Source organism: Chelonia mydas, chromosome 7, assembly GCF_015237465.2.
Source record: "Chelonia mydas isolate rCheMyd1 chromosome 7, rCheMyd1.pri.v2, whole genome shotgun sequence".
Classification (NCBI taxonomy): domain Eukaryota; kingdom Metazoa; phylum Chordata; order Testudines; family Cheloniidae; genus Chelonia; species Chelonia mydas.
The window spans coordinates 70,966,324-70,994,101 of record NC_057853.1 but is presented as its reverse complement, the minus strand read 5'-3'; the positions used below and the strand labels follow the sequence as shown (position 1 = coordinate 70,994,101).

Here is a 27,778-nt window from a genome sequence, read left to right as displayed (position 1 = left end):
GAATGGATGTAAATAAGGCCTTAATTTGGCCTGCAGAATCTTTTACTATCAGTAACGCATGGTAGTGAAAGAACCTAGTTTGCCCATGTCGAATGAGTAGGGATCAGATCTTTTGACTTATCAGCTAAGCAAATTTTGATCTGGAAAACAGATGGTAAATGTGCAACCCCACCATGATATTTTTTGTTATGTTTAAAATGGCACCCTATTCTAAAAGATTTCTTTGCTCATCACTTTCTGCAAAACATGTGTCTAACTAGGGTAAGGTGAATGTACTGTATCTTCAGTGTATTTTTTAAATTCTGTCAGAGAAGATCTTTCCTATTTGTGGCCTTCTTCCTGTTCTTTAGTTCTTAAAACAGTTGCTTTCAAAGAGAGGTTTTGATACCTGATATACAATGTTGTGGTATCCCGAAAGTTGTCTTGCTGAATTATTTGGACTATGATCACACTGAAGTCCATAATATAATGGAAGTAACAAACTATATGGTTTTGGTGTGTTACTGACAAATTGGGAAGACACACTAAGACTTTACTGTTTTTGTGTGCGTTGACTTGATCTTAATGTAGAATGTAGGGGGAAATTCCTCTTGTTAATGCTTTATCTAGTGGTTTGTTGTCTTAACCCTTTCAACAAGTGGTGCAAGTTCTACCAACAAAAGAAAAAAAATTAACTTATGATACAAAATGTTAGTAACCCATGTTTCTAGAAGAAGTGTTTCTTCTTACCCCTAACATTTTGGGGTTAGGGGTAAGAAGCAACATAAAATCATGAATGGCAAACATGCCATTGTCCAAATGTTGGGCAAAAGCCCAAAATTAAGGAGACAAGAAAATACTAGTTCAAATATCTTAAAATCAAAAGAATTGCGATAGTGGAATAGACCAGTTATCCTCTGGAATAGTATCTTTTCTCCAGCAGTGCTTAATAGCAGATGCTTCAGATGGTCATCTATAGTTATTTGATATAATAAAGGTGGGCAAGGTATCTTCTTTTACCCAAGCTGATGTTAGTTTTGAAATGTTTAATCTTCATGAGCTGGAATGAATTTCTTTAGGGCTCATAACACTTTGTATCATTATGCTTCAAAATTTGCTTTTCTGATGTTAATAACAGATGGTAATAAAGAAGTGGGGGATTCTGTAACTGACTGAGCAGTCAGTTGAGAGAAGCCATTGTCTTCAGATCAGCCAAGCAGTGGGGAAGCACACCTGTTCCCACAGAATGGGAGATATATTTATTCCTGAAAATACAGTAGCTTCTCCTCAGAATTTTAGACATCCTGTGAACAATGCTGATACCATGTTTGCAAATTATGGTCTCCAGTTGTTGCCACACCTTGTGGTTTAGGCTTTTTCGGTGCTCTTGGTTGATTGCAGACAGTCTTTTGTAGGATCTTTTGAGAATGGACACTCTTCCATCCCACGGCTTCAGCTAAATGCTCCAGTACAAACATTTTTTCATCCCTTCCTCTCTGTGTCCTGGGAGAACAGATTGATCGTTCTTGTCTCTGAAAATGGTCCACAGTGACTGCCCAAATAAATCTAATTACAAGAACTCAAAGTAATCAAAAGTAAGAGGCATAAAATACCTACTCTGTTCGGATATGTACCCCATCTGATGGGGTCAAATTGTAGTAGTCATAGTTGAGTTAAGCCAAAGAGTAAAAGCTTCATGTTCTTAGGAGCTCAAATGAGCCTTAGGGCTTCTCTACATTACAAAATTAAGTCAACTTAAGTCGACATACAGCCACTGCACTAATTACAGCGGGTGGTTCAAGTCCATACATGCTCCTTCTGTCGGCAGTGTGCATCCTCACCAGGAGCGTGTCCACTGACTGAAGTGGGACACTGACAGCTTGAGCCCTGCCTGGTTGACAGCTTGGGCTGTAAGTGCTAGGGAGGGGTGGAGGTGGGGCTCCAGCTGTCAGCCCCGCTCAGGGCTGACAGCCAACAGGTGATGTAAGTAACGCAGTGTCTACACGGACCCTGCGTTGCCCTAACTACATTGACCTAAGCACTATGCCTCTCGTGGAGGTGGAGTTATTGTATCGATGTAGTGGGTGACTTACGTTGACCTAACTATGTAAGTGTCTATGCTGCAAGATGTAAGTCTCTGAGGCTGCTGGGATTTATTTCTTGGACTTTAGTTGTGCCTCTCTGTGTTGGATCTTGTAGTTATGCTGTAGGCTCACTTTGGTGTTTAGGTATGAATATCCTGCATCATCCCATTCTAGCCACAAGTCATCATCTTTGGCAACACTGATGATACTTTCTCACTCCCAATATCTCTGAGTGAGGTTATTATTTGTTTATTTGCTAATATGATAACTGTTGCACCCAATATATAATTAAACAAAATTTCTAGATGGAAAGTCTTTCTGTCCTGTTCCCCCTCCTCCCCATTCCACTTCATGTGACCCACAACATTTCAGAGGAACAAACCCTTTGAATGATACTTCACATTAATTGAGTAGACTAAACTATATTTACATAACTATTCCTGTTACTCCTTTTCAAACCAGTGTAACATTCTCTTGCACAGATGCATGCTCACTTCTCCCCTCTGGGCAGAGATTGCTCAGTCTCTGCCAGTGCAAAGAGGTACTGCTGTTGCCATGCTATCGGTACTCGTGAAGAGTTTAGCATACTAGAAGAAAAGCTAGTAAGTGAGTGAATCTCTATAGGTAAGTCTCCAGATTCTGATGATTTTTCACAGCTCTGTTCTTATGGACATAAATTCAGCATGACTCAAATTATGATAAAATATTACATCATAGTTCACCCCTGGTACCAGTGTGTGTGTTCGTGGTAAACCCTTGCATACTTGAGCAGGAGTGCTACATGTCACCACGTGAGGATATAGCTATGAAATAAGGTGCAAGCAGCATAAAACTGACCTATAAGCAAGTATAATTATGACCTACAGCAAACAGATCCTGCCTCTGGTTTATTTGCTGGAACAAGATTATTCCAGCACAGATAAAAGTTGTTTTTTTAAAGTCAGTCCCAGCAGTAAGTAAAATGCTTATTCTGTGGCATCTGATGGGAAAGGCATTTGAAGACAACTGGTTTTTATACTGGCACTTTCTTATTGGAGAAATTGTCATCTATGATGAAACAATGTTACTGTTCAGCTAATCCTTGCTTTACCTATTTGAAATCCTTTGGATTAACCACTCTGACCTAACACTGGGAGTCTGAGGAAGTGGATAGGTCTGCACTGATGCTGGTAAGGAGTGAATAGAATGTAACCATTTCTGATAAGGTAGTTTTCTGTGAATGTGGCAGAAAGTTCATTATACTGAAGAAACTAACTAATTATTTCAAGCAAGGTCCTTCTTTTAAAAAGGTAAAAAGACTTTTCTCCTAACATCCTTCATCCAAGGATTTCAAAGTGCTTTGCAAGTATAAATTAAGCCTTGCAAAACCCCTGTGATGTATTTTTCTTATCCCCATGTTACAGATAGGTAAGCTGAGTCTCACAGAGAGGGGGTGACTTGTTCAAGGTCGCACAGTGAGTCAGTGATCCAGACATGGAGATAGAAACCAGTAGTCCTGGTTCCCATTTCCTTTCTGCAATCACTGCACATTCCTCACCACTTTTCATAATTTTAAAATCTATTTTCTTTTTGCTCCATGTTGCTGCTTAGAGTAACTTTAAGTAACTTTTGGAACCTCAAAGTCTAAATGGGTACAGACTGTGGTATAGGAGGTAGAGAAGGAAAATATGAGAGCCAGGGAGAGAGAGAGAACCTATTGGGGTATCTAGTCCATCTGCCACCTATAATACTGATGACACTGGGTTTGTGAAAGAGACAGAACTGTCTTCATCCGTAAGAAGATAAAGAGAGCTTCCCCACTGATCTGTTTGGTGGGGCATCTTTCAAGCATGTGAGCATTGGCTTCCCTGGGTGTGTGGAGAAATTCTGGGCTCACCACCCATCTCTTTCCTTTATATTTCCAGTGTCATTGCTGCCACCACCCATTGCAATTTATAAAAACAACTGCCGTCCTTCTGCCAAGCATGATATCATGTGAGCATCTCCAAGGACTACTGTCACTGGACTGTGTGGCAAAGAGCTCTAAATGTATAGAACGCCAGGCACACTCTTGTCCCTTAGTCTGACACCTTATCGTTGTCCTGTTCAAGCTCAACTAGCCAAAGAAATGCTAGTCCTGAAGTTAATGTTGAACTTGGGACTTTGATAGATCATGACATTAGGCCAGATCAAATTCATTTCTTTCCATTTTAACTGTTGCTGTTAAACTTCCAAACTAGCAGCGAAACAAAAAAACAAAACAAAACAAACAGGAAAAAAAAACCCCCCTGCAAGAATATCAGAGTATTTTAAAGCAAGTATAATATTAATTTACAAGTGCATGTAAATATTTCAGTCATCTAACCTCTTGGAGTGGAGTGGGCTAGGTATGCAAGACATGGGTGCTTGTATGCAGCCTTCTGTAAACAAATTACTTTAGTTTGGCTTCCTGCTTTCTTCATTACACTATCAGCAGCAAATCATGGCTTTTATTGTTGTTTTTATTTCTATTGATTTCCTGTGTGCATGGAGCAGCCCTGCAGACAATCTCAAAACATAGGTCCCTGACTCAGAGTTTTCAGGTCCCCAGTCCTGCAGGGACTGAGGTGGGTGGACCGTTGTGTCTGCACAGAGTTCAGTTGTAGTCAGTAGGTACAGGGGTTGATCTATGTGGTTCTCTTTTTGGGACTGGGGACTGTGGCCCTGACCTTGCAATGGGGTTTACCGAGGTGGAGCTCATCAGAGGCTCCAAGCCTGAGTGTTGGACACAGCCCAGACTTCAAACTCACATCAATGCCGGCCTGGAAAGACTGGGGTGGGGTTTGTGGAGGACAAGGGTTACAAACTTTGTTGATGCCTTTCACTTTTAATTTGCATTTGTCTGTACATTTTTGCTGTGCTATATTTTTGATGGTTGACTTTGATTTTAAGTTGGATTTTAAGTAGCACCCAGTGTTAAGGAGTTGTAATTTATTTTTTGAATCATTCTGCATTGTGGTTGGGAAGCCAGGTATTGGTCACTGTCATGTTTGTGCATTAAAGAGTTGAAGTCCTTAAGAAACAGCAAAATGCTGTACCCACAAAGACTATTGTGTGCTGACATTTAACTGAATATAAGTTGCAAGATATTCCTACTTAAATAAATGTGGCAATTAGATTAAGTCTCTGCTCTGTGTAACTTTAGTCTGTTGTTACAGTCTAGAGACCATATGTTAATATGTAAATTCTGCAGACAGCAGAGCTTTCACTGTGAGTATAGTACTAGGTCATCTCACTTCTCACAATATTTGATGTTTTTCTTAAAGCCTCATCTACTGAAATCAGCTTATTACATGAGCATCTAGCTTTCATTTTAAAAAATTTTTTAGCCTTCATGGTTGTGGAGAAAAGCTTGAAAACATGAACCCTAAATGCTCTAACGACGGGAGGCAAATTAAAAGCATGCAACTTTTATTGGATTTCAGAATAATCAGATTTAAAATATATCATGGTTTTTTTGAGACCTGACTCATGATTTTTGAATACGTAGGGTTGGCAGTGCTCCAGGATGTGGTGTGTGTGGGAATGTATGTATGCGTGCGGATGGAGGGGACATAAAGGGCAGAATGTATTGGTCATATCCACGTGTAGTAAACCCCCAGGTGAGTACTGCAGGCCATCTCTGGCTTCATGAGCAGAGGTCAGGCAAGATGGTCAAATGTCCGTACACTAATTTATCACATGAATACCATCTCCATTTGTGTGATTTTTGCTTTGAGCACATAAACTATGGACATATGGAACTTGTCTTTGTGATTTGATTGCATTTTTTATTAATGCAGTAAATATAAAAACCCATTCATTTTTTCCACAAAATAGCTATTTTCATGTTATTGTCATTGCAAGGTAATATTATAAGCAGGGTTTCCCTGATATGTCATTGTTTTGGGGAGTCAGTGAGAGGAGAGAGCCCCTTGCTGGAGCTTTGAGTATTCCCAGACACTTCCTCACTTGATACAGAGTGACTCAGGCACTCCTGCTTCTTCCTTTGACTCCCTGTCAGTGGGTAAGCGAGATGTCTGTCTGATATTCCACACCTTAGCCAGGCTGAGGAACAGGAGGGTAGTGTTGGAAATCAAAGGAAGCTTGCTTGGAGTTAACCATTGTATAGCTGATAAGAAGTAACAGATGCAGCTGATCAGCTTACTTATATGTATATGGAGTGTATACGAGCTAGGCTTTTGTATTGCACTCATCGAGTGTCTGTATAACATTCTTGCTATGTGCAAAGAACTCTAATGTGGGGCACACTTGTTTTTTCTTGCACGCCCATTATGATCTCCTTATTTTAATTGCTTAATCCGCCCAGCTCTAAAATAAGGAAATGTCAGATATTTGAAAAAGGAAAGCTCTTTAGACATTTAAGTATAATAGTTTTCCCTCATGGGTGACTACAACAGCACTCTGTAATGAAGATGCACTCTGCACTTCTAGTATTGATGTACGGTATTCCCTCCCCCATCCCACTATGCCGTCTGTAACTGATCACAACTGCTGCCGCATGGATTGCAATGAAAGTTCTTGAACGTTTGCCATATGCTATCATTAATAACAACTGTAGCCTCTCTCAGGCCATTCTTCCTGAGCAGTATGTCAGGGAATTTGCAGGTTACATTCAGGGTGTCTGTAATAGGCTTAAATAGAGTTAAGAACCTAGATATAGCAGCCTTCTACTGGAATAAATCTTATAAGTAAATTAAAATCACGCTGCCCTCTTGGTATAAAACATACATACATCTGTCCTGGTGTTAAAGAAGAATTTGGTGCCCTGAAGTTGTAGGGCTGTGCATGTTCTACTGACAGACTTTATGAAGCCTTTCATGATGTAGTTTAATAAATGCTGACACAAACTAGAATCAGGATTTTAAAAACGAAGTCGTAATTTTTAGGTGCCCAACTTGAGACGCCTTAACAGGGCCTGATTTTCTGAAATTCCTGAGCACCCAACCTCTAAAAATCAGGCCCCTTTCAGTTGTCTCCTGTTGGAGATCCAAAATTATTAATCATTTTGGGACTCTTGGCCTAGGTCTATTATAGAACTCTTTCTTTTAATTTCACAGGTATATAGTCTCCATTTGTGGCAAGGGTGGTTCTACTTTGAACAGATTTACTCTGTAATCAGAGGCTGATTTTGAAGGCATGGAGCAAAATTTTACAAGAATCCATTGCTGTGAGATCTTCATAAAATACCGCCTTCCTGCCTGACTTTAAGAATAGCTGGAGGAGAGGAACGTGCAGTACAAGCATAATACCCACAACCAGTGCTGTCTGGGTTTGTTATAATAGGGTTGTCGGCTCTGCCATCATTATTCTTTCTCTAATTATGTGCATTATAGCCAGTTTGTGTGTTGAATATTACATTTATGTAGAATAAATAATCCATAAAAAGTTATTGATATAGAATATGGACAGTAATCACTAGGGATACTGGAAATGTGCAGGAATTTTTACGAGATGGTGGTGAATCTGTAATGCCCTCTCTCCTTGCCTCTTGCCAGGTTCTGCAGAGAATTCATAATGTACCTATTTAATCTGTTTTTGAGAACTTAATGTTAGCACCACACGTTTCCAATTTACAGAGCAACAATGAGTTTAAAAATGAGCACAGCTAACAATCAGTCACTTTAGCGTGACATAACTAGCTAAATAAAGCTGCTGCAGATTTCTAGATGACAATATTGTTTCAATTGTTTCACAAGGCCTCCTTCACCTACTGGAGGAAATGCAAACATCCATACATCTCTCGTCAGCATACCCTTTCCATATATACTAGTATCAAAACTTTATATTGCACCGTATTTTTTGTATAAGTCACAATGTACAAAATTTTTTTTTCTGTTTCTCTCCTATTTATCACATCTCTCCATCCATAAAGAGAGGCTCTCTTAGTATCAGCTATCCAGCTGTATGGTATCTTGGGATAACTAAGGGAGGGAATTTCCAAAGTGCACAGTGTTGACCTAACTCTTGTCTCTGGAAGTTGTGGTAAAAATCTCTGCTTCAGTGGCTGCAGCGTTAGGCCAACACTGAGCTCTTTTAAAACTCCTGTCCCAAAATGCAATAAAGGCAGCTTAGAAATGATCTAAAATAGCTTTTCTATGTATGTTGTGTTCTAAAAAGTCCAGTATCTTATGTGTGTTTTTTCCCAAGCCCCCAAACAAATCTCATTCTATTAGCGAAGAAAGATTCTTGGCTTTCTGTTGGTGGAAAGAACAAGGAGTACTTGTGGCACCTTAGAGACTAACAAATTTATTTGAGCATAAGCTTTCATGGGCTAAAGCCCACTTCATCAGGTGGAAGGTTCCTATTTCTAACCCTGATAGTTTGTTCTCAGAGTGGGTCAATATTTGAAAGACAAATAAGTGACCCTGTACTAATGATAATAGAGGGCTGTATGTTATCTGTTTGAGTGAGTACTTCTGTTTCAAATGTGTTCTGTTAACATACTAACTCCAACCCCCACATGGCATCTGTACCTCGGTACAGAGTCAAAACTGGGTTTTTTGCATCTCGTGCACTATCAGCATAACAAAGGTGCTGTGGTCAAATTAAACGTTTAGTAACACTGGTGCAGCTTTACTGACTTCGTTATGGTTTCACAGGTGTAATTGATTATAACTTAGAAAACAATAGTGTTGACCTTTTAAATGGAAAAGAATGTTTAGTTCTCTTAGCTATGTCGGTTCTGCAATGCCAACAAGAGTAAAGAGAGCAGTCAGAGCTCAGTACATGAGCTGTGTGTATTGGCAGTCAGATTTTTTGAGTAAGATGGTGCTGTTTGGATATATGATATATATATGATATATATATATATGGATATATGAGCTCACGAAAGCTCATGCTCAAATAAATTGGTTAGTCTCTAAGGTGCCACAAGTCCTCCTTTTCTTTTTGCGAATACAGACTAACACGGCTGTTACTCTGAAACCTGTTTGGATATAGTCATTCCTCAGAATTGCACTTTAAACCCTTACTCTAGAACTGAATTTGACTTGTTTAGTATCAATTTAATTTGGAGGAATAAATGCATATTTTGGTAGGGGAGGGGGCAATGAAAAGTTTTAGGGACAGATTTTATAAAAAAATTGTTAGAAGCTTGTTAGAAAATTGTTAGAATGCTATAGAATTGTTAGAATGCTATAGACTTCATGATTAGATCTGGAAAATTTTCTGACAGAGATGGACTAGGGGACAAAGTACAGGTGAAGCAACCAAATGTGCATGATGAATGCAATTTATCCCAAGGTTATCACTAGCATAGATGAAGTGTATGTGTAGAGAGAGAGAGCAAGGTATATATTCAGTCTTAATACCGTTTAGAAACTTAGTACAAAATATTTGGATCCCCACAATCAAATGTTTCAGTGTGAAATGCAGAGAACATGGATTAAAAGTGGTACAGTTTCTGGAGAGCTCTTTCAAGATTACTACCATCTGGTGAGAATTGTGTGTCTCACCCATTTTTGTGGCAGGAAATGGTACACATAGTGCATTTTCGCAGAGGATAGTAGAATTCTGTTTCATGGAAAGTTCTGCAGAATTCAATGAGTCAGGTAATCATTCAAATTCCTTTTCACAGGTATAAGAGATTATTTATTTAATTTGTGTAATGTGAGGTTTCATGCCAATTGTGGCTGTTGCACAGATTTGGTACAGGAATGATGGGATTGCGAAGCCAAGTAACTGAAAATAATCATTGTTCTTTGGGCTGGAGAGTATTTTTCAAGGTTACATTCTAAAATCAAATCAAATCCAGATCTGAAATCAGCTACTGTATGAAATCTGGGTGTATATGCTGTATAGAGCATTAGACATTATGTTATTTACATATTCAATTAGTTAGAAGGATGCTGTTGGGTTGACTTAAAGCTCAAAATATAGAGTGTATTTTTTAAAAGAATAATTTCCATTGCTTAAAGTATATTCCAGTAAAATTGGTTTTATTTTGTCTGGACCTAAATATTTTCCAGCAGCATTTAGCCATTCAAATACTACTACACAGTGTTACTTCATGAGAACCAGAAAATGAAAATAAGTCTCTTTAATTATACAAACTGAGTAAGATGAAAAAATAAACAGAATCAGTGGTTTAAGATTTTTTTAAAAAAAATTTCACTTTTATCATCTAACATGCAATTAGTGGCACACACAAATCTATTATTAGTTCAGATTTTAACAAGATAGTGTCCCTTTCTTAAAAGTGCCATGGCAATAAGTGGATGAAACATAGGGTAAATCACATTTTGGGTGGGCTTTCTAAATCATGAACTTAGCAAATAAATTTTCCTTTAGGTCCCAATCTTGCAAACAGTAATTCACATGTTTAACATCACCGGTGTGTGTACAATCAATTATGTCAACAACTGCATGACAATGAAGCACCGGTGCAAGTCTTTATACAATTGCAGCTTAATTTCTGTTTTAGTTCCTCTACAATGTGCACAATAATATTTCCCTATCTCACAGGGCTGTTGTGAGGTGTCCAGATATCATATGTGACAGGGTCGGGCCAGATGTCTATAGGAGAGCGATAGAAGGCAGATATATTAGCCCCAGGTTAAGCAGGTCCCTTTTCCCTGGGTAAGGTAACAGGGGCAGTTCCAGAACAATCAGAAACTAGCTGGAACCAATTAAGTCAGACAGCTAATTAGTACACCTGGAACCAATTAAGAAGCTGCTAGAATCAATTAAGGCAGGCTAACCAGGGCACCTGGTTTAAAAAGGACTTCACTTCAGTCAGTAAGGGGCACACAAGGAGCTGAGAGTGAGAGGGTGTGCTGCTGGAGGACTGAGGAGTCCAAACACTATCTGGCATCAGGAGGAAGGTCTTGTGGTGAGGATACAGAAAGTGTTGGGAGGAGGCCATGGGGAAGTAGCTCAGGGAGTTGTAGCTGTCACACAGGTGTTACGTGAAACACTATAAACAGCTGTGATCCACAGGGCCCTGGGCTGGAACCCGGAGTAGAGGGCGGGCCCGGGTTCCCCCGATTCCGTCAACTCCCTATTGGATACAGGAGGAGTTGACCTGGACTGTGAGTCCCACCAGAGGGGAAGGTCCCTGGCCTGTCCCATGACCCACTAGGTGGACCAGCAGGGACTGTTGGGATTGTTCTCCTTCCTTTTCCCCATGCTGGCCAGTGATGAGATTAGCTGAGTGAACAGCACGTTTGAGCCACTAGCAAAAGTGGCCAAACTGAGGGCTGCCGTGAATCTCTGAGGAAAGCAAATCCGCTAATAAGCACAGGATCCACCAAGGCAGAGGAGGAACTTTGTCACACGTAGTGACAAGCATCCCAGAAGAGTCTATTTAATGTCTTTAACAATGCAATATATGAATTGAGACACAGCAATTTTTCAAGGGATAAGAGTGCTAACTACTCAAAGAGCTATTAAGCTCTGATACTAAAACTTTTGTGCTATTTATAAACAGATGAGAGTTTAGAAACTGGTTTGTTCTCCATTACCACAGTTATGAGGGTGCTAATAGGCACTTCGCTGCTAGGATGAAGAGGCTATAAAAGCAACTAGATCAACAAATATTGTATGTCATATATTTTTTCTTTATTGACTTCATTTGAATTTGGGCATGTGCAGGGAGTGCAGAGTTGGGACCCACTGATGCAGTGTCGTCTTCCCAGATAAGCAGACAAACAGCACCTGCTGCTCCTCATAGCTTTCCAAAGCCATAGCAAGCTGAAAACTGCTCTTACTAATTTTCACTCCTACTACTAGAACACCCTGCAGGAGGCAGGAAAACTGACAAGAATCAGGTCAGTTTCATGCTGCTAATGCTTGTGAAAACTCTGAAAGGTGCTGAAGCAAGCACTGGGTAAGAAAATGGGAAAAAGTAGCACCATGGGAAGAATCTCTTCCTCTTCCCCACCAGCTTGGGGGAACTTGTTGGTTTCTCACCTGGGTGTTGCCCCTGGACAGTGACCTTATAAGTGAGGGACAAGGAAAAGATACACTATTATCTGTTATGGAAAAGATAATGTGTAGTGAAGCCAGGAAAGGAGTGGAGCTATAACAAAAGCAATTGAGGGGTAGTAATAAGTAGGGCTGGTTTAATAGTATTGAGTAAATTGATGCGGACACAACGGCAGAATGAAGACCGATAGATACACGCATGGAATTAAGTGGTAACCCACAACTTTTATTAAACTTTTAGCACAAGGAGTACTACCCGCTCACTACCCATACTTGCCTACGCTAGGCATTTAATTGGTTCCAATGTAGGTGTTACAGGGCTCCTTACCATATAACCCATAACTGGTGCTAGGGTTACAGGGCTCCTTAATATATAACCCACAATGTGGAGTAAGCTCTCCTCAGCCTACCCCCCAGGACTCAGCTCTCTCTGAATCCTACCTAGCACCCTTCCCTCCACGAGGGGGACAGAGGGTGTAGCAGGATAGGGGACCTCGGCCCACGAGGGCCACAAGGTCTTACCCAAGGCCCATCAGCAAATTCCAGAGCCACCCAGAAGGGGGGCAAATGGGGCAATTTGCCCCGGGCCTCGCAGGGACCCCCACGAGAGTTTTCAGGGGTCCCCACGAGAGTTTTCGGCAGCACACCCGGAGTGAAGGACCCACCACTGAAGTCCCGCTGACACTTCTTCCGCTCCAGGTCTTCAGCAAAGAAGACCAGGAGCGGAAGGATCCCTGCCGCCGAAGTCCCCACGCCCCCTGAATCCTCTGGGCAGCCCTGCCAAAATCCCAGGTCTTTTATCTCTGAGAACTGTTCATTTTATTCTCTCAACCACACTGGAAACCGGCTACAAGTTGTGACGAGTAAGTAACACCACCCCAGTTAGGTAACGTGTTCCTACTTAACCCCCTGTTGCTTGCAGATGCTGTGTAGAAGGCAAAAAAACTCCCTGGTCCTCCGCCAATTTGGCCCGAGAAAAAATTCCTTCCTGATCCCCTGAACAGATGATTGGCTAGACCCACAGCATCTGTCAGGCCAAGTTCTCATTCCTAGTTTGGGTGGGTAGGGTGGGCTGCCGGAGTGGAACTGAAAGAGGCGCCACGTGGCCCCTGTGCTGGGCTAAAACTTGGGAGCTGGGGAATGCTGGCCAGTCAGCACCCCTCTCACCCTGCTGGCCAATGGGTGCCAGAGACCCCATGTGAGGCTATTGTTCCTTGGCAAGTGCCTCTCTCCATCACTACTGGGAATGTCCCCCTTTCACCTCTGGCCTCATCAGTTTCCCCTACCTGTTGATGCGGGTGGGTGGCATTTTTTAATGGATCTCACTGGTATTCATCCAGCGTTGTAACTGCTCAAATAATTCTTGGTGAATATACTATATGACACATATGTGTAAAAACTCATTGACAAACATATTTTACTGTTATTTGGTCAGCCGGAGTGATAAATTATGTTTTAAAAAAATTAAACTGAAAATTGATCAGCAAGGTTCTAGTTAAGCAATAGCAAATGAAACACAAATATTTAATTTATTTAAATTACAGATGCATATGGCTTGGCGTGCATGGGGATACAGGCATTTTGTACTTTGCTGAGTAGGATTATCCTGGAGCTAGTAGGTGTCAGGTACCTGATTCAAACCATGGAAGAAAGACAAAGTTTTGTCTTCATCAAAATTATCACTTGCAAAATGAATAGTACTAAAAAGTCTATGTAGAAAGATTATTGCTGGTATTGTGCATATGTAATGCCACTTGCTTTGAAAACTTGATCCAGATGCCAACATGGTTTTATGGATGGTTTTGCATTTTATCCATTTACGTTCTGTTTTCAAAATTGTAATTGAAAACATATGCATGAAATATAAAACAAAATTGAGGAATTCATTTAGGCATAGTAATTTGTCAGTAAATCTCAACTAGTAAAATGCACAAAATGTAATATCCTTATAGTAAATTTACTAATGCATTAAATAGGTCACAACTTTAATCATAAGTCATAGAAAACCACACAAATTTGTTGCTTTCAAGTAAAGTAGTTCAGTGGAATTAGTGAAAGCATCCTAGATCCCCTCATGCAGCCATCTGAAGCTAAGCCAAAAATAGTGGATGTTAATTCCATTTCTATCCTAATCCTTTCTGTGCTTGTCTAACAATTTTGTATATACTCCTAACATATCTACCTCAAATGGCATGCTTTCTTGTTCATGTATCCAAGTGCAGACATCTTCAGATTCTTGAACTAAAACTTTTCACATAAAGTCAATGTAAACAATAGATATCTTTAAATAGAATGAACCTCACGGGTGTGTTTTGTTGAATTTAAAATAAAACCAAGCAATTCCCTCACCCTACACACTGAAAGAAAGGGACTTCAGATCTGCAAGTTCCCCAGCTTTAACTCTACCTTTATCCTTTCCCATGCTCTACATGTGTATCCGAGTTTCTGATTCGCTTCTGCACAAAATGTAAAAGTGCCCCACTGACTGTGTAAATTACATTAGCAGTGATCCACATTTTTATACATACCATTCTCATGACACCAGTATGGCTTTTGTGAAGATACACATTTTGGTATAATTGCTGGGATGTGTGCCCACTCCTTTCCCCTCTTCAAATGGAGAATTTCTAGGTACACTGTACGTAACCCAGTATGTGGAAGAGAATCTCTCTGGTGTATATTGGAAGGATGAATGGTATATAGAGTGGTGCCTCTATGCCATAGGGACATAGTGTATGGGGAGATGATGATGGGTTTTTCTGGACTTTGGAGGTTCAAGTCTGCAGCATTTTGTAGGCTAGTCGCTAGAATGTAGAGTTTTGGAGGGAGGATGAGTGTGTGTGATCTGAATTACATACCTGCCAGTCCCTTGTGATGCAAAGCAATTTCATTTTAAGTTTGTGTAAAGTACTGCCTGATGGCATGGCAGACCCATCCCCAGGGGTGCCATTTAATTAGTTCTGCACCTACCTCCCTGCCCCGTGTCTACATTTCAGGAGGCTCTGAGATGAAAGAACTGGATGCTTCAGTAGCGCTCCCAGGCTTTTGTGTATGGGTTAGTGACAGAGAGAAGGAGAAGGAGGCAGCTGCTCAGCATATGCAGCAGCATTGACTGGCTGTACTTCCCCATTATCTTGCTTACTGAGAATGCAGCCAATCAATGTGCGATTTCTCTGTAGAATGACTGGGTTTCCCCCATTCACCTACAGGAGAGTCAGAAACCCATAGTGTTGGCAGGTCTGATTGTTAGAAGGAAAGATGGAGGGTAGTAGAGGGAAGGTTAAGAAGCAGGAGTGAGCATCCCTTGCCCCCACTTGGGAATAAAGGTATATCATAGTGTAAGTAACAGAACAATGTACTGTTCAACTGCCAAGTGACCTTGGGAAAGTCTCTTCACATCACGGATCCTCAGTTCCTCATTTTACAAATGGAAATAATGATGTTGCTTCTCTTTTGTAAGGTGTTTTGAGATCTATGGGTGAATGTGCCTTATAAGAGCTAAGTATTAATTACCAGCTCAGACATACATATCTTAATTCTGGCTCACATAGTGTATTGACTGAAAGAGAACTTGGGCTATGGCCAGTATTTGGTGGGTGGTTGTTTGCTCATGGATTATTACATAGGACTGAGGAGAATAAGATCTACAGGTAGAAAGAGGGCTTGGAACTGGGGGAAAAGATGAGGATGTCTGTGGAAACTTTACTTTGAATTTCCTGATATTGGTGTGGAGGGCAGGGGAACATGTTTGTAAAGTATATTGTTCTAATAGAGGTTTGTTCATCTTGCTGGAAGGTATATCTTTCACCATTCTTAACTCTGTCTTAAAGTTATTGTTAGGGAATTTCCCTTTTTGTATAATCATTTTTAATTTTTTTATTTAAGGAATAAGAAAGTGACTGTTTCCATTATTTTGCGGTCCTATGGTCCTGGGTGCCAAGAGCAATATTTATCCTGTATCACAATTGAATATATGTGTATCTGAACAATAATCAAATTTAGAATGCTAGGTCTGTAAAGCAATAATTTACTTGCTGTCCATAGAGTGAAATAACCACAGATGTGAGGTTGGCTTTCTAATCTACTGGTGTTCAGTTACTCAGTGTAGCTGTGTTTAAAATTATCTGTAGGTGTGGATAGCATCAAGAGAGACAAACATGATTTTATAAAGTAGTTGTTCCTTTTTGGAATTCTATTGAAAACTTAAACTTTGAAGTTTTCAGCTGATGTTGTTATGGCAATAGATCATAAGTTCATGTAAAAGTGTTTCTGCCATATTAGTGATTCTTCACCTGAATTTGACATTCAAATCCCCCCTCAGGCTCTCCTTTATGTAAACAGTTCTCTGTTGCACTGTTTACTGTAATGTAAAAAGTTTTGTTCATACTTTGATGTGTTAACAGATCTTTACCTCCCAAGTCTTACAAGTTTCATGAGTTGTATCCCTGGAAAAATTCCTGTAGACTTCAGTAGGAGTAGGATTAAGCCCTATATCTCTACCTTCTCTTTGTTGTATTGGAGACTTCCTCTCATCTGAGACTTATAGATCCTGTGGCTGAAGAAATGTACATTGTGAAATATTGGTTAGCACCAATGGTGTCTTAGGGTCTTTACAGATGTGTAGGAAAACAAGATCACTGCCCTAACAGTTTAAATCTAAAGCCCTGACTTTGCAATCAATTATGCCCATGCATACAGTTGTACTCTGGCATTTAATCCTGTTCATTTCATTTAGAGTACATGTGGAAAGATATGCTAGCCGGTGTATCTGTACGCAGGACTGGGCCCGTGTGTGCATTGTGAGAGAGCTGGACCAGTGAAGTGTGTTTAAAAACTAGATATCATTCCTATCACATGCTTCACTTCTCAAGTGCTCTCTGAATGGGATTTTCTAAACACTTTCAGTTATGGGGTAGCAGTAGAGTTGTAAAGAATGAGTTATTCATATTGACAGCAAGTGGTGGTTGTCCGTCATTCCCTTCTGACTGTGCTCTCCAGTACCTATCACATGTTGCTTTTGTAGCAGATTAGTCATTGGGAACATCATGTTGCTGTCACAGATGATCAAAGTATGAAGGGTATAGCACTGGGGTTAGGTAGAGGCAGTTACCTGAGCACTTTACATCTCTGTGGAGCCAGGACTCCAGGGGTTCATGGCCCCTGCAGCCCTTGCCACCCCCCATTCAGCAGCACTGGTTAATGCCTTCAGCAATCTGGTGTATGAGCTTTTCTCTGAATTTGGGAGACTAACCGTTGGGTGTGGGAGAGAAGGGTGACTGCGTAGGGGTTAAGCAACAGGCAGGTCTCTCAGTCCCAGACAGCAGGGACAGTGGAGCATGGGCTCCGTAATTGATCAGTGGATTTTCTCCACTGTTGTTCCATCCTTGGACAGCAGCAGAGAGAGCGGGGGAAGCCTTTGGGGTGCCAGTAGTGTCCCAGCCCCATGTGTTTGCGGCTACATCATCTGAGGGAACAGTTTACATTTATTAATATTATACATATGAAAGGAATTAATCCTGCTAATTAGTGAGGCATTAGTCTGTATAGAATTGGGGGATACAAGCAAACAAAATATGAAAATAAATGACAGGCAATTATATATTTGTATCACAGGGCACCTAGAGGAACAGTTAGAGCAGCCCAACTCTCCAGTTGTGCTAGCTGCTTTGTACATACACCAGGGCAGTCCCTTCCCCAAACATCTTAAAATCAACATTAAAAGATCTTTTAAAACCCCAATATGTAAATGATTGGGAACTATGTAAGCACATGAACTTATTCCTGTTACTCTCCTCCTCCTCTGCCAGCCAGAAGAAAGGTGGCTGTATTAGAAGCCCTCACCTTCTGTTCAGGGATTGGGCAATTTACTGGAGAGATGAGCAGAGTATTTTGATCTATTTACAGGGTATTTTTGTTCTTGTGTGATGAACTTATCAGTTACATCTAGCTTTCTTGTCCCAAGAATTAAATTTCTTCTTTGAAATGCATTCTAATGGCATGAATCGTGTATTTGCGAATGCTTTCTTGTTGCAAAGCCAGAATATGCAGTGTACATTTCCTTAAAAGTTCTTAAAAACATTGGGACTTACATAGTCATAAAGGTTAAGGCCAGAAGGAACTGCCAGATCCTCTAGTCTGACCTCCTGGACATCACAGGCTGCTAATCCCCACCCAGTTACCCAGTATGGAGCCCCAAAACCTGGTTTAGACTCAGGAGAGTGAAGAGTCTCACAGTCCTCAGGAGACTAAAATATTGTATGCTACAGTAGAAAATAGGAGAAACCAAGATGCACAAATGCCTGAGAGGCTGCTTCAATGGCAAGCAATTGATTTGGTTAGTTGCACCCTGATTATCCTAGCAAGCAACCAATGCCCCATGATACAGAGAAAGACTAAACCCCCTCCAGGTTCCTGCCAATCTGATTTGGGGCAGAGTTCCTCCCTGACCCCCAAAATGGTGATCAGTACAAGTCTGAGCTGACTGAGCACGTAAGAAAGATCCACCAGCCAAACATCTGAGTGAGAGAATTCGCCGTACCACCTCAGAGTTCCAGTCTATCCTTTTCAGTGTCCCATCTCCAGCACTGGCCCTTTTTGATGCTTCAGAGGATGGGTAGGGAAACAAACCTGAAATACATTGGGTGGGGAAAAATATTTCCTTCTGGACCTCTACTGACAATCCTCTGAAGCCCTGAGGCATGAAATTTAGGAACACTTTCATCTGTACTTCTATATAAAAAATTACTTGGTATTATTTGAGCTGGCCACTTAATTGCATGCTAATAAATTAAATGCTGCAGCTTGATTTAACTATGTGTTGTTTGAAAAATTGAGTGTGTTCTTTTGAATACATTCTGTTGTTGCAGAAAGCTGTTAAAATAATTTCACTTCAATTATACATCAAAGTGTCTGGTAAGAGGAGGGAAGGTGAATAGGCCAAATAGTCAATGCAAATGTTGCAACAGCAGGAGAATAGAATAAATGACATTAAAAAGAAAGCCACTGGAAGAAGCTACTTCGGGCCTGTTAAAGCTGGTTAAAAACAAGACTGTTACTATTACAGTTTCTCCTAAATGAGGAAATACTAACATAAACATTTGTAGGGGTCACAGGGGCAAATAGTACTATACCAGCCAGTGGAAGCAAGTATGTTCTTAACAGAAGTTGGATAGTTCTCTTGTCAAAGACAGAAGAGTTGTAATATTTCATTTGAAAATGAGCATTTTTCACCTTCCTGTTGGGTATTAGCTTCAACAGTTCATATGAACTTCTGGATTCTTAAGGCAATTTGCAAAAGGAAACCCTGTTCTGAGATGCAGAGCTCTTCTGGTTTCAGCGGGGTAGCCGTGTTAGTCTGTATCAGCAAAAACAATGAAGAGTGCTTGTGGCACCTTAGAGACTAACAAATTTATTTGGACATAAGCTTCCATGGGCTTTAACCCACTTCATCAGAAGCACTGAGTGGAAAATACAGTAGGCAGGTATAAATATACAGCACATGAAAAGATGGGAGTTGCCTTACCAAGGGGGTGTGTGTGTGTCAGTACTAATGAGGCCATATAATCAGGGTGGATGTGGCCCATTCCCAACAGTTGACAAGAAGAGCTGAACTTCATGTCAACTGTTGGGAATGGGCCACATCCAGCCTGATTGAATTGGCCTTGTTAGAGCTCTTCTGCTAACTCACCTGGTGGATCCTATAACTGCAACCTTGAAGTATAAATGGCCATGACAGTCTCTCTGAGGTAGGACAGATAACAGGGGAAATCCAGCAATAATCTGAATTGTTGTGGTTGGGTGGGTGTGAGTGTGTTAAGGTAACTGCCAGGAAAGGGGTAAATTTAGACCATATGCAGTGTGTGTTTGTACTGCTAGCAGCAGAATGGGAAAGCCACATGACTAGTCTCCTCTTTTACTTTTTTAAACAATATATAAATAAGGCTTTAAAGGATTTTCGGCTTATTTGGGGGAGGGGGCAGGGCGGGAGAGTTGATTTTTTTTTTTTCCAATTTAGAAACTTAAATCCAGTTTATGCTTGAAGACTCGATGACTGGATAATTTGTGAAAATCATGACATCACAAGGAACTAAAAGCTGAACAGCTGTGAGAGGAAAGGATTTTTAATCTTGAAAACATTTTTGTGTTTTGTTTGTCACAACAGCTGTTTAACTTAGGTTCCTAATAACTTTTCTCCTGAGTGTTCATCTTTGTTTAAAAATGTGCCTTTCCTTCAGTTAAGTTGTGGGTGGTCACAGTGCCTGTCTCTGGACATCGTAAGAAGTGTTTTTCAGTAAACTCAGGAGAGACTTGACTCTCCTTCTGTATCATGAAGTACAAACCCAATTTGGGAAAAACATCCTTTGTATAACAATCTTAATGGTAAAAACAAGCCGATCCACTTGAGGATAAAGAAAGATGTTGTACTTTGATCTCTGGAGGCACATGCTTTTGACTATAAAAAGCAAGGGAAGCCTAAGCAATGCTCCATAGGGATGATAAGTATTTCCTGATCTTGAGTATTGCTAATTACATATTCCTTCTTGAATTGTTTTTTAAAGTCTCTTTCCTTCCTGCAGGTCTCTTATTTGCCATGGCAGCCAACAGCCACCAGGTCCAAACCCATTCCCCTCAGGAAACACTAAATTCTGTTTGCCACCATCCCCTGAATCTGAACAGCCACCCTCTGTCTAAGAGCTCCTCAAGTCTGGCGTGCATTGGGCAAGTGAGTTCTGATGAAAGACAGAGCAGCAAACAAGATCTCAAGAAGAGCCTCAGTAGTACTGTCTGCCAAACACAGGTGAGTGAGAATGATGTTGGAAGTACCCCTAGTTCTGAATGGTCTTCTACACAGTCGGGAATGGTGGAAAGTTCATCTGCTGTCAGAACCACGAGTGATCAGTCACCAGGTGATAATGTGCAGAACAGAGCTACCACTACAAACCGCTTCCTGACCGTTGACCAGATTCCAATATCCCTGGAAGAAAAGGACACTAGGATGCATGTCAAGAGTAACACTGTTGAAAATATTTCTTCAGTCTGTGATACACACCAGCAAAGTGTGAATAGAACGGAAGGACTGGAAGCTGCAGTTCAGAGAAGCCATTCTGACCTAATATGCAGTTGCAAGCAGCAGAGTTCTGTCACCCACATGGAAACCAGTGCCACACACTCCATTATAAGTTCTTCTAGCAGTAGTTATGATACATCAGTGCATAACACGTCTTTCCTAAGACCGAGATATGGCTCTGGAACATATGAAAATACTCCTAACTATCAAAACCGGGTGACTCAGATTCCCACGTCATATAGCGACCAAAAAGTGCCCACAAACAGCTTTGACAGTGGTGGTATAACATATAACACTACCATTTATACAGATCCTGGAACATTTCACACTGCCGTTCTAGGACCACACATACCAGGAAGTGGTTTCCCAAACAGGACAATGTGCAGTCAATCAATTGGGCTTAGTCAAGGTGGCATGACTTACAATAACATATCAAGCAGTATATACCCTGCCACAGTGATGACAATTCACAACAGCACTGCTCTACCCTGCAGTGCAAGGCAGGACTCTGCTATGAAGATAGACGGCACTGTTTCTGCCTATTGCCATTCTTTGCCAATACCATCTCTTCAACTTGTTCCAAGGTTGGTATGCTCAGTTAGTGAATCGGGAAGAGAACAGGTAACTCCTGGATATCGTCAGTCCTTGGCTACTTCAGATATCATGACCTTTCCTAAACTTGTGTCATCTGTTAGCGAATCAGGTCTGGATGCAAAGCGAATCCTGAAATGCTGTAGTGTTCCTGGGGAGCATCTGTCACATGCTCAGCACTGCATTCAACAGAGCAGAGCTCAACAGGAAACGAAGGCTTCTTACATTGTGTTGCATGACCAGCAATGTGCAGATTTGATAATGAAGACTAAAGACACATGGACTATGACCTCTATGAATGACTTAACCAAAGGACTGAAATCTCCTCTTCAGTGCAAAGATGCAGAGGTACAAACCATTTCAACAGTGGAATGCAAGTCTGTGGCCACAAGCCCATCTGTTGTAGCTGAAGGTCACCCTCATGTGTTCCCAGAGGTTAATTTAGAACATGACCAAGAGGCCCCAAAGTCTCCAGTACGTGAAGTGAGATGGGATGATGAAGGGATGACATGGGAAGTATATGGGGCAGCCGTGGACCCAGAAGTTCTTGGATTAGCCATTCAAAAACATCTTGAAATTCAGATAGAACAATTCCATACAGAGCCTATAGAGCTCTCTAGGAAAAGTACTGAGGAGTCACCTCCAGCTAAAGAGGCAAAGAAAAGGCCATTTAGAACAATGATGCACTCTTTGAGACACCCAAGCTGCTGTGCCCGTTCCAATACTGTTGTGGAGTGAACATAGCTACATGACTGCAACATTTAAACTGTCTTGTAAATAAACATTACATCTTAAGACTTAACGCAGCTAGTGTGGACAATCCAGTCACTTTAGAATAGGGTGGGAAACTGTGAGTTGATATAAAATAAGAAACTCCAAGGAGATCTATTACCTGAGAACTCAACAAGAAACTCCAAGGAGATCTATTACCGGAGAAAGCAGAAGGGTTGTATATTTGTAGCTCCTTGACTTTTTTGTTTACTGTAGTACTCCTCTGTCCTTGTGTATTAGATGTGAATAATATTACAAGCAATGATACACTTTTTTTCTAAAAGACAGATCTTTTAAGGTCATGTTATTGTACTTTGTACTTTAATAATTTCTAGTTAGGAAAACTTACTTACATTCTTTAGCATCCTATTTAGATTGAAATTGTTTGGGGAAATAGTATGCTGTTTTTAAAAACTATAACTTAATTGCATTTTAGACTTTACAGAGCCATAAATACCACTTTAGTAATAGATAAAGGGCATAATATTAATTACACTGTAATTGCTATATAGTTAATGAGTAAGAGTGATCTGTAATATAAATGTGCAGAGTAACTTCAATTCTGCTAGTCTGACTTAATTCTATACATCACATGTGTCACGGACAATGTATAGATAGACGACACTACTGCAACATCACTTAAATTAGTCTATATAGTTATAATGAATTACACGATAAGTATCCAAAGGAATTAGTACTTGCAATGTAACTAAGACATAAATGTACAATATTACCAAAGATACCTAATGGATCATGAATGACTCATGTAATGTGAATTTTATCCTGAATAACTCTTTCTTACAAACACATGACACAAAAAAAGGATCTCAGGTTAGTCTGTCATATTGTGTCTATATTACAGATTATAAGTGGTCAGTTTGGTTTCCTGACATTAAATGTAATTTTTAGTGATTTCTGGATGTGCATCTACATTGAATTGTGATTTTTTAAAAACTGCATATGTGATAAATGTATAGTCACAGGGATGCCTATTTGGATGTGTACAGTACACTAGCGGAGGGACCATCCTGAGCAACTTGCCCTCCACCAACCTCGTGTCCTCATTTGGCTGGAGTGAAACATGTTCCTAAAAGTCAGGTTTCTGTTCATTTGCTTTTAATATAATGCAACTTAAACTATAAGGTTAAAATTTCCAGCTAATGATTTGCCATGTGAACTGTAGGATCCCCTCTTCCCAAAATTTGTGTGTGTGTTCACACACAAATTTTGGGAAATCATTTGACAATAATGGGATAGTTCTGATCACTGTAATTTTTTTCAAAATAATTGTAATAAGTCCTAAAATAGTATTGGTATTGATTAGAAGGGAATTGTAAGCGGAAGAAGAGACCAATTAGGATCAATGTCTCTTAAACAATGATAGGCTGCTATACAGTGTAGATTAGAAGCTAGTACTACAACTACTAGGTTATATAAACTGCTGCAGTGAATAAACCTATAGTACTGTACTGGCACAGATTTGCTACTACATTACCAATATCTGATTATCACTGTAGGAGAAAAATAAACAGCAAATGAAGGGGAAGGACAGTAAGGCAATCAGGTCAATGTCTTGCTAATCAAAAAAACCAGATGCTCCCTTATTTTGGGCATTTCAGGTCTTTAGGCTTCTAATTGAGTCACTGTGGCTTGTTAACAAATATAGTGTGTGCATCTGCGGATTTCCTTTGCTTTTGGAAAGGATTAAAATAGAAGAGATTTTTAATGGGAATTTAGGAAAACTAAAATATTCATCTGAATATTAACTCTGTGGATGAAATATGAAGACTGCCTCTTTTTTCACTTTGGATGTGGTCCTTGGAAAGTTACTTTTCGCATTTTGAATCTAAATGCCTGTCAGGTAACACGTTCATTGAATCTTTTCCATTTTTGACCACTGTTCAAAATTCTTGTTGTGAATGTTCATGGAACTGGGGATGGGGATAGATTTATCAGAGGCAGAACAGTAGTTTTTGACTTCTGAGTTCTAATGACCTGGAATGCTGTAGATTCAGGCTTGTCTGCATTTAAAATTTAACTAACAGCTGTTGAAAGAGAATTGGCACCAAATTTATGTTCCAAAAACCAGAAGATGCTACTCTGGATAACAGTTGGTGTTGACCTGTCTAGATGCTGGGGAGAAGGGCATGTTGGAACTATCAAGACAGTGGCTAATTAATAAATTTTAGAGAATGGTAACTTAGCACTAGAAGGACTAGCTAGAAACTGAACACATGGATTCCTCACGGCTTGCTTAAAGTATAAGTTACAAAGCTGTTCCCTTCTAGGTCACTGGTTCAGCTCTAGTCCAAATTGGCGTTGACTGAGAATAGGTAATACCTGATGTGGGTGTTTATTAGGTAGTATGTGTGAAATGAGTTATCTTAGTCCAGTTACCAATAAACAAGTATCAATATCATTAAATCTGCTGTTTCCAATCTTGGAGAAGAGGCCAAGAACTGAATTAGACCCTCTCTCGCTTATTGAAAGTAGCCCCTCAAGATCAGTATTAGAGATTAATTGGGCTAGGCAGTGAAGAAGAAACTTGCAAAATAACCATCTGTGCTGTACCTGTTCTTGGTTGGAGTTCTTTGATCTCCAAGACTTTCATGAGCACTAACCAGGCTCCAGTTTTTTTGAGAGACAACAAATAACACCAGCACTTACTAAAATAATAAAAATAAAAAATATGCCTGTTGATCTTTTTTTAATCTGGCCCTAGGATTATAAACCATAAACTCTGAGCTTGGTGCACCTGAATCTGCACCAGGACTCCAAGAAGAGAATTTCCATCCCCAGAGGCTCCACTTGCCTTCATGTGAAAGAATGCAAACTGGCAATGAATTCAAGACAACCTGGTATTCTGCCTCCCAGTGTGGCTAATTGCTGGTACTTCAGAGGAAAAGAATCCCTACTCCCTATAAGGCAATTAGCCAGTTGTTTAAAGACGTATGTGTTTGGGGAGGCATTTCTTCCTGCCGTCCTTATGATCTGAAGCAATAAGAAAGGATCACTTCTGTGGTGGCAGGCTCATTACACAATTATTTAGCTTTTTTGTAAATCCAAGGAAATAGTGATCTGCCAGTAAGTGTGGTGAGGTAAGAGGTCCTTGGTGGGACAGAAGGTTGTTTGTTCCTTGTTAAAATTAGAACAAAGTCATATAGTTCTTTGTAGGAAAAACACTTTGGGGGAGGGTGCGGCTAAGCCATAATGTCTGATGTGGGGCTCTTACCACAAGATTGGGAGCCAGAAATTTCTGAGTTCTAGTCTTGGAACTGACCCTTACATTCTCTGTCACTTGGGCAAGACACTGCTCTCATGAGTTTTCCCAACTGTGAAGGTAATACTTGCAACTGTTCCTTGCAGCCATGTTGAGGTGATTAATTCATGGTTTCAAAGCTCTTTGAAAATGAAAAATGCTATATTAGTGTTAAGTAGTATTGTTAATTGGAAAAAAGGGGTGGGAGAAGAATGGTTTATTAGATGGAAATAAGTCCTGTCAGTAAACCCTTAGTGTGGGCTAAATAACCCTACAGAACTCTTCATGACACTAGTCATTTATGTCTTGCTTTCTTGGCTAGGAAGATAGAGATTATGGGGTTTATTTGGTTTATAAATTACATTTTTTTCACTTTCTTCAGCAAAATAGCTTTGAAATGAAGGGCTCAATTAAAAACCAATGTCTAACCCACATCTTTTTAAAATCTCACCCCGTTAATAGTTCATGTCGTTGGATTCATCTAGCCATTTGAGGATAAGGAACCGGTGATTGTAAGTTCCTCTGGGCAGAGCCCTTATTTTTTCAATATGCCTGTAACTACCGCACACCCTTGTATCACTACAGACAATGAAAATGAGTAGTGCTGTCTAGCCTCCTGTGTTGAACTGGACATTCTAAATAGGCTAGCTCTGCAATAGGGCAGAAAGGTAACAGGATGTGTGTTCATTTTGCATGGAGAGTGTAATTTGTAGATGAACAAGATCTATGTGTTTTTCTCATTTGGAAAGATGAAATGTCAGTCTTGCAGCTAAAGACACTGGTTGTTTTAAGAATGAATGTTCTCACCGTCACCACCACTTTATAAAATGAGAGATTCAACCTCCTGGCCTAGAGAGATTGCAACTGCCATTGGGGAGTACTGTACAACTGGTTCATTTCCTCTTCCTGTCACCCCCTTTCAGGGCTGACATGGGCTTGCAGAACTGAAGCCCCTGTTAGGAAAAGAAAGCCCCAAAGAATAACGGGATTTAATTAAGAAAAGGAAACTTAGGTTGAATATCAGAAAAACCTTTCTTATGGTTAGAGCTGTTAGACTGTGGAACATCCTTTCAGGGGAGGTGCTGGATGTCCAATCTCTTCACACATTTAACTCTTGTCTGTATCAGATCAAGAAACACACTTGCAGGCTTTGCTGCAGTTGTTCAAATGTACAGTTTCTGCCTCTCTAAAGCTCTAGAAATTCTGGGTCTTGAGCTTACAGTCATCACATGCAGAAGGGTCAATGCATTCAGATAGCAGAGTATTAAGCTGTAGTCTGTAAGTCTTTAGAAGCATTAATCCCAACTAATATGTGACCTAAACAGATGCCATCTATCTTATTATCAGCCATCCATATACGACAGAATACATTGCTCAAACAACATTTCAAGGGAATTTTTAAAAGGAAGGGAATAAACACGAATGAGGAAATGATGCCAAAAAATCTTAACCCTCTTCCAACCACATACTGTTTTCTTACTGGCAAAAAAGCAACCCCAGCAACAATTAACCACATGGTGTTGCAAGCTGTTCAGCCTCATGAGGAGAGATTTTGTTCCCTATGTGGTTAAAGGTAGCATAATTTAATGAATCTGGGTCAAGAGCTTTCAATGAATTAAAGTCTGTTTGTGTTACTTCATAGAAAATAGGTTCCCTAGCCCCATCTGCTGCTCAGTGGTTGGATCTGCCACTCATTTTTATCAAGTAATAAAAATTCAATGGCTTTCTTCATTTGAGCTTGTAAATCATTAATCATAAAGTGGATGTTGGACCAAAATTCCCTAAACATACAACAGTACCTTGCAGAAATGTCCATTTTGTTTGTGCCTTCCAGTGTAAAACTGCTGATGAGAACCACCCTCCCACAGCCAGTCATAACAAGAATGCTAACCACAGGCAGAACCATCCAGGCCTTGGTGTTTTGATCTGCCCTGCATTGTTTTGCTGTATTTATCATGAAAGTAACAACAAGCTGTGGTGTTTATGGTCCTGTCCCTCCAGGGTCATGTTCAGTAATGACACTTGTACTGCAGTACAAAAAGTCAGTCTCTCTTCTTTTCTCGTCTGATCAAGTTCTTGACA

General features: G+C 40.3%; 1 protein-coding gene across 2 annotated transcripts in view; it reads left to right on the top strand.

The window, feature by feature from the left end:
- GPRIN2 (G protein regulated inducer of neurite outgrowth 2) overlaps positions 1-26,093 on the top strand; it is a 30,100-nt gene extending 4,007 nt beyond the window's left edge. Inside the window, exons 1-2 of one of the 2 annotated variants that reach the window (XM_043552171.1) lie at positions 10,830-10,914; positions 20,585-26,093. In XM_043552171.1, the coding sequence (XP_043408106.1) occupies positions 20,599-22,404 (1,806 nt within the window). In that variant the 5' untranslated portion in view covers positions 10,830-10,914; positions 20,585-20,598 and the 3' untranslated portion in view covers positions 22,405-26,093. Of the gene's footprint in view, positions 1-10,829; positions 10,915-20,584 lie in introns of those variants that run through there. The other variant, XM_043552170.1, reaches the window with a different exon arrangement.
- The last annotated feature ends 1,685 nt before the right edge of the window (positions 26,094-27,778 follow it).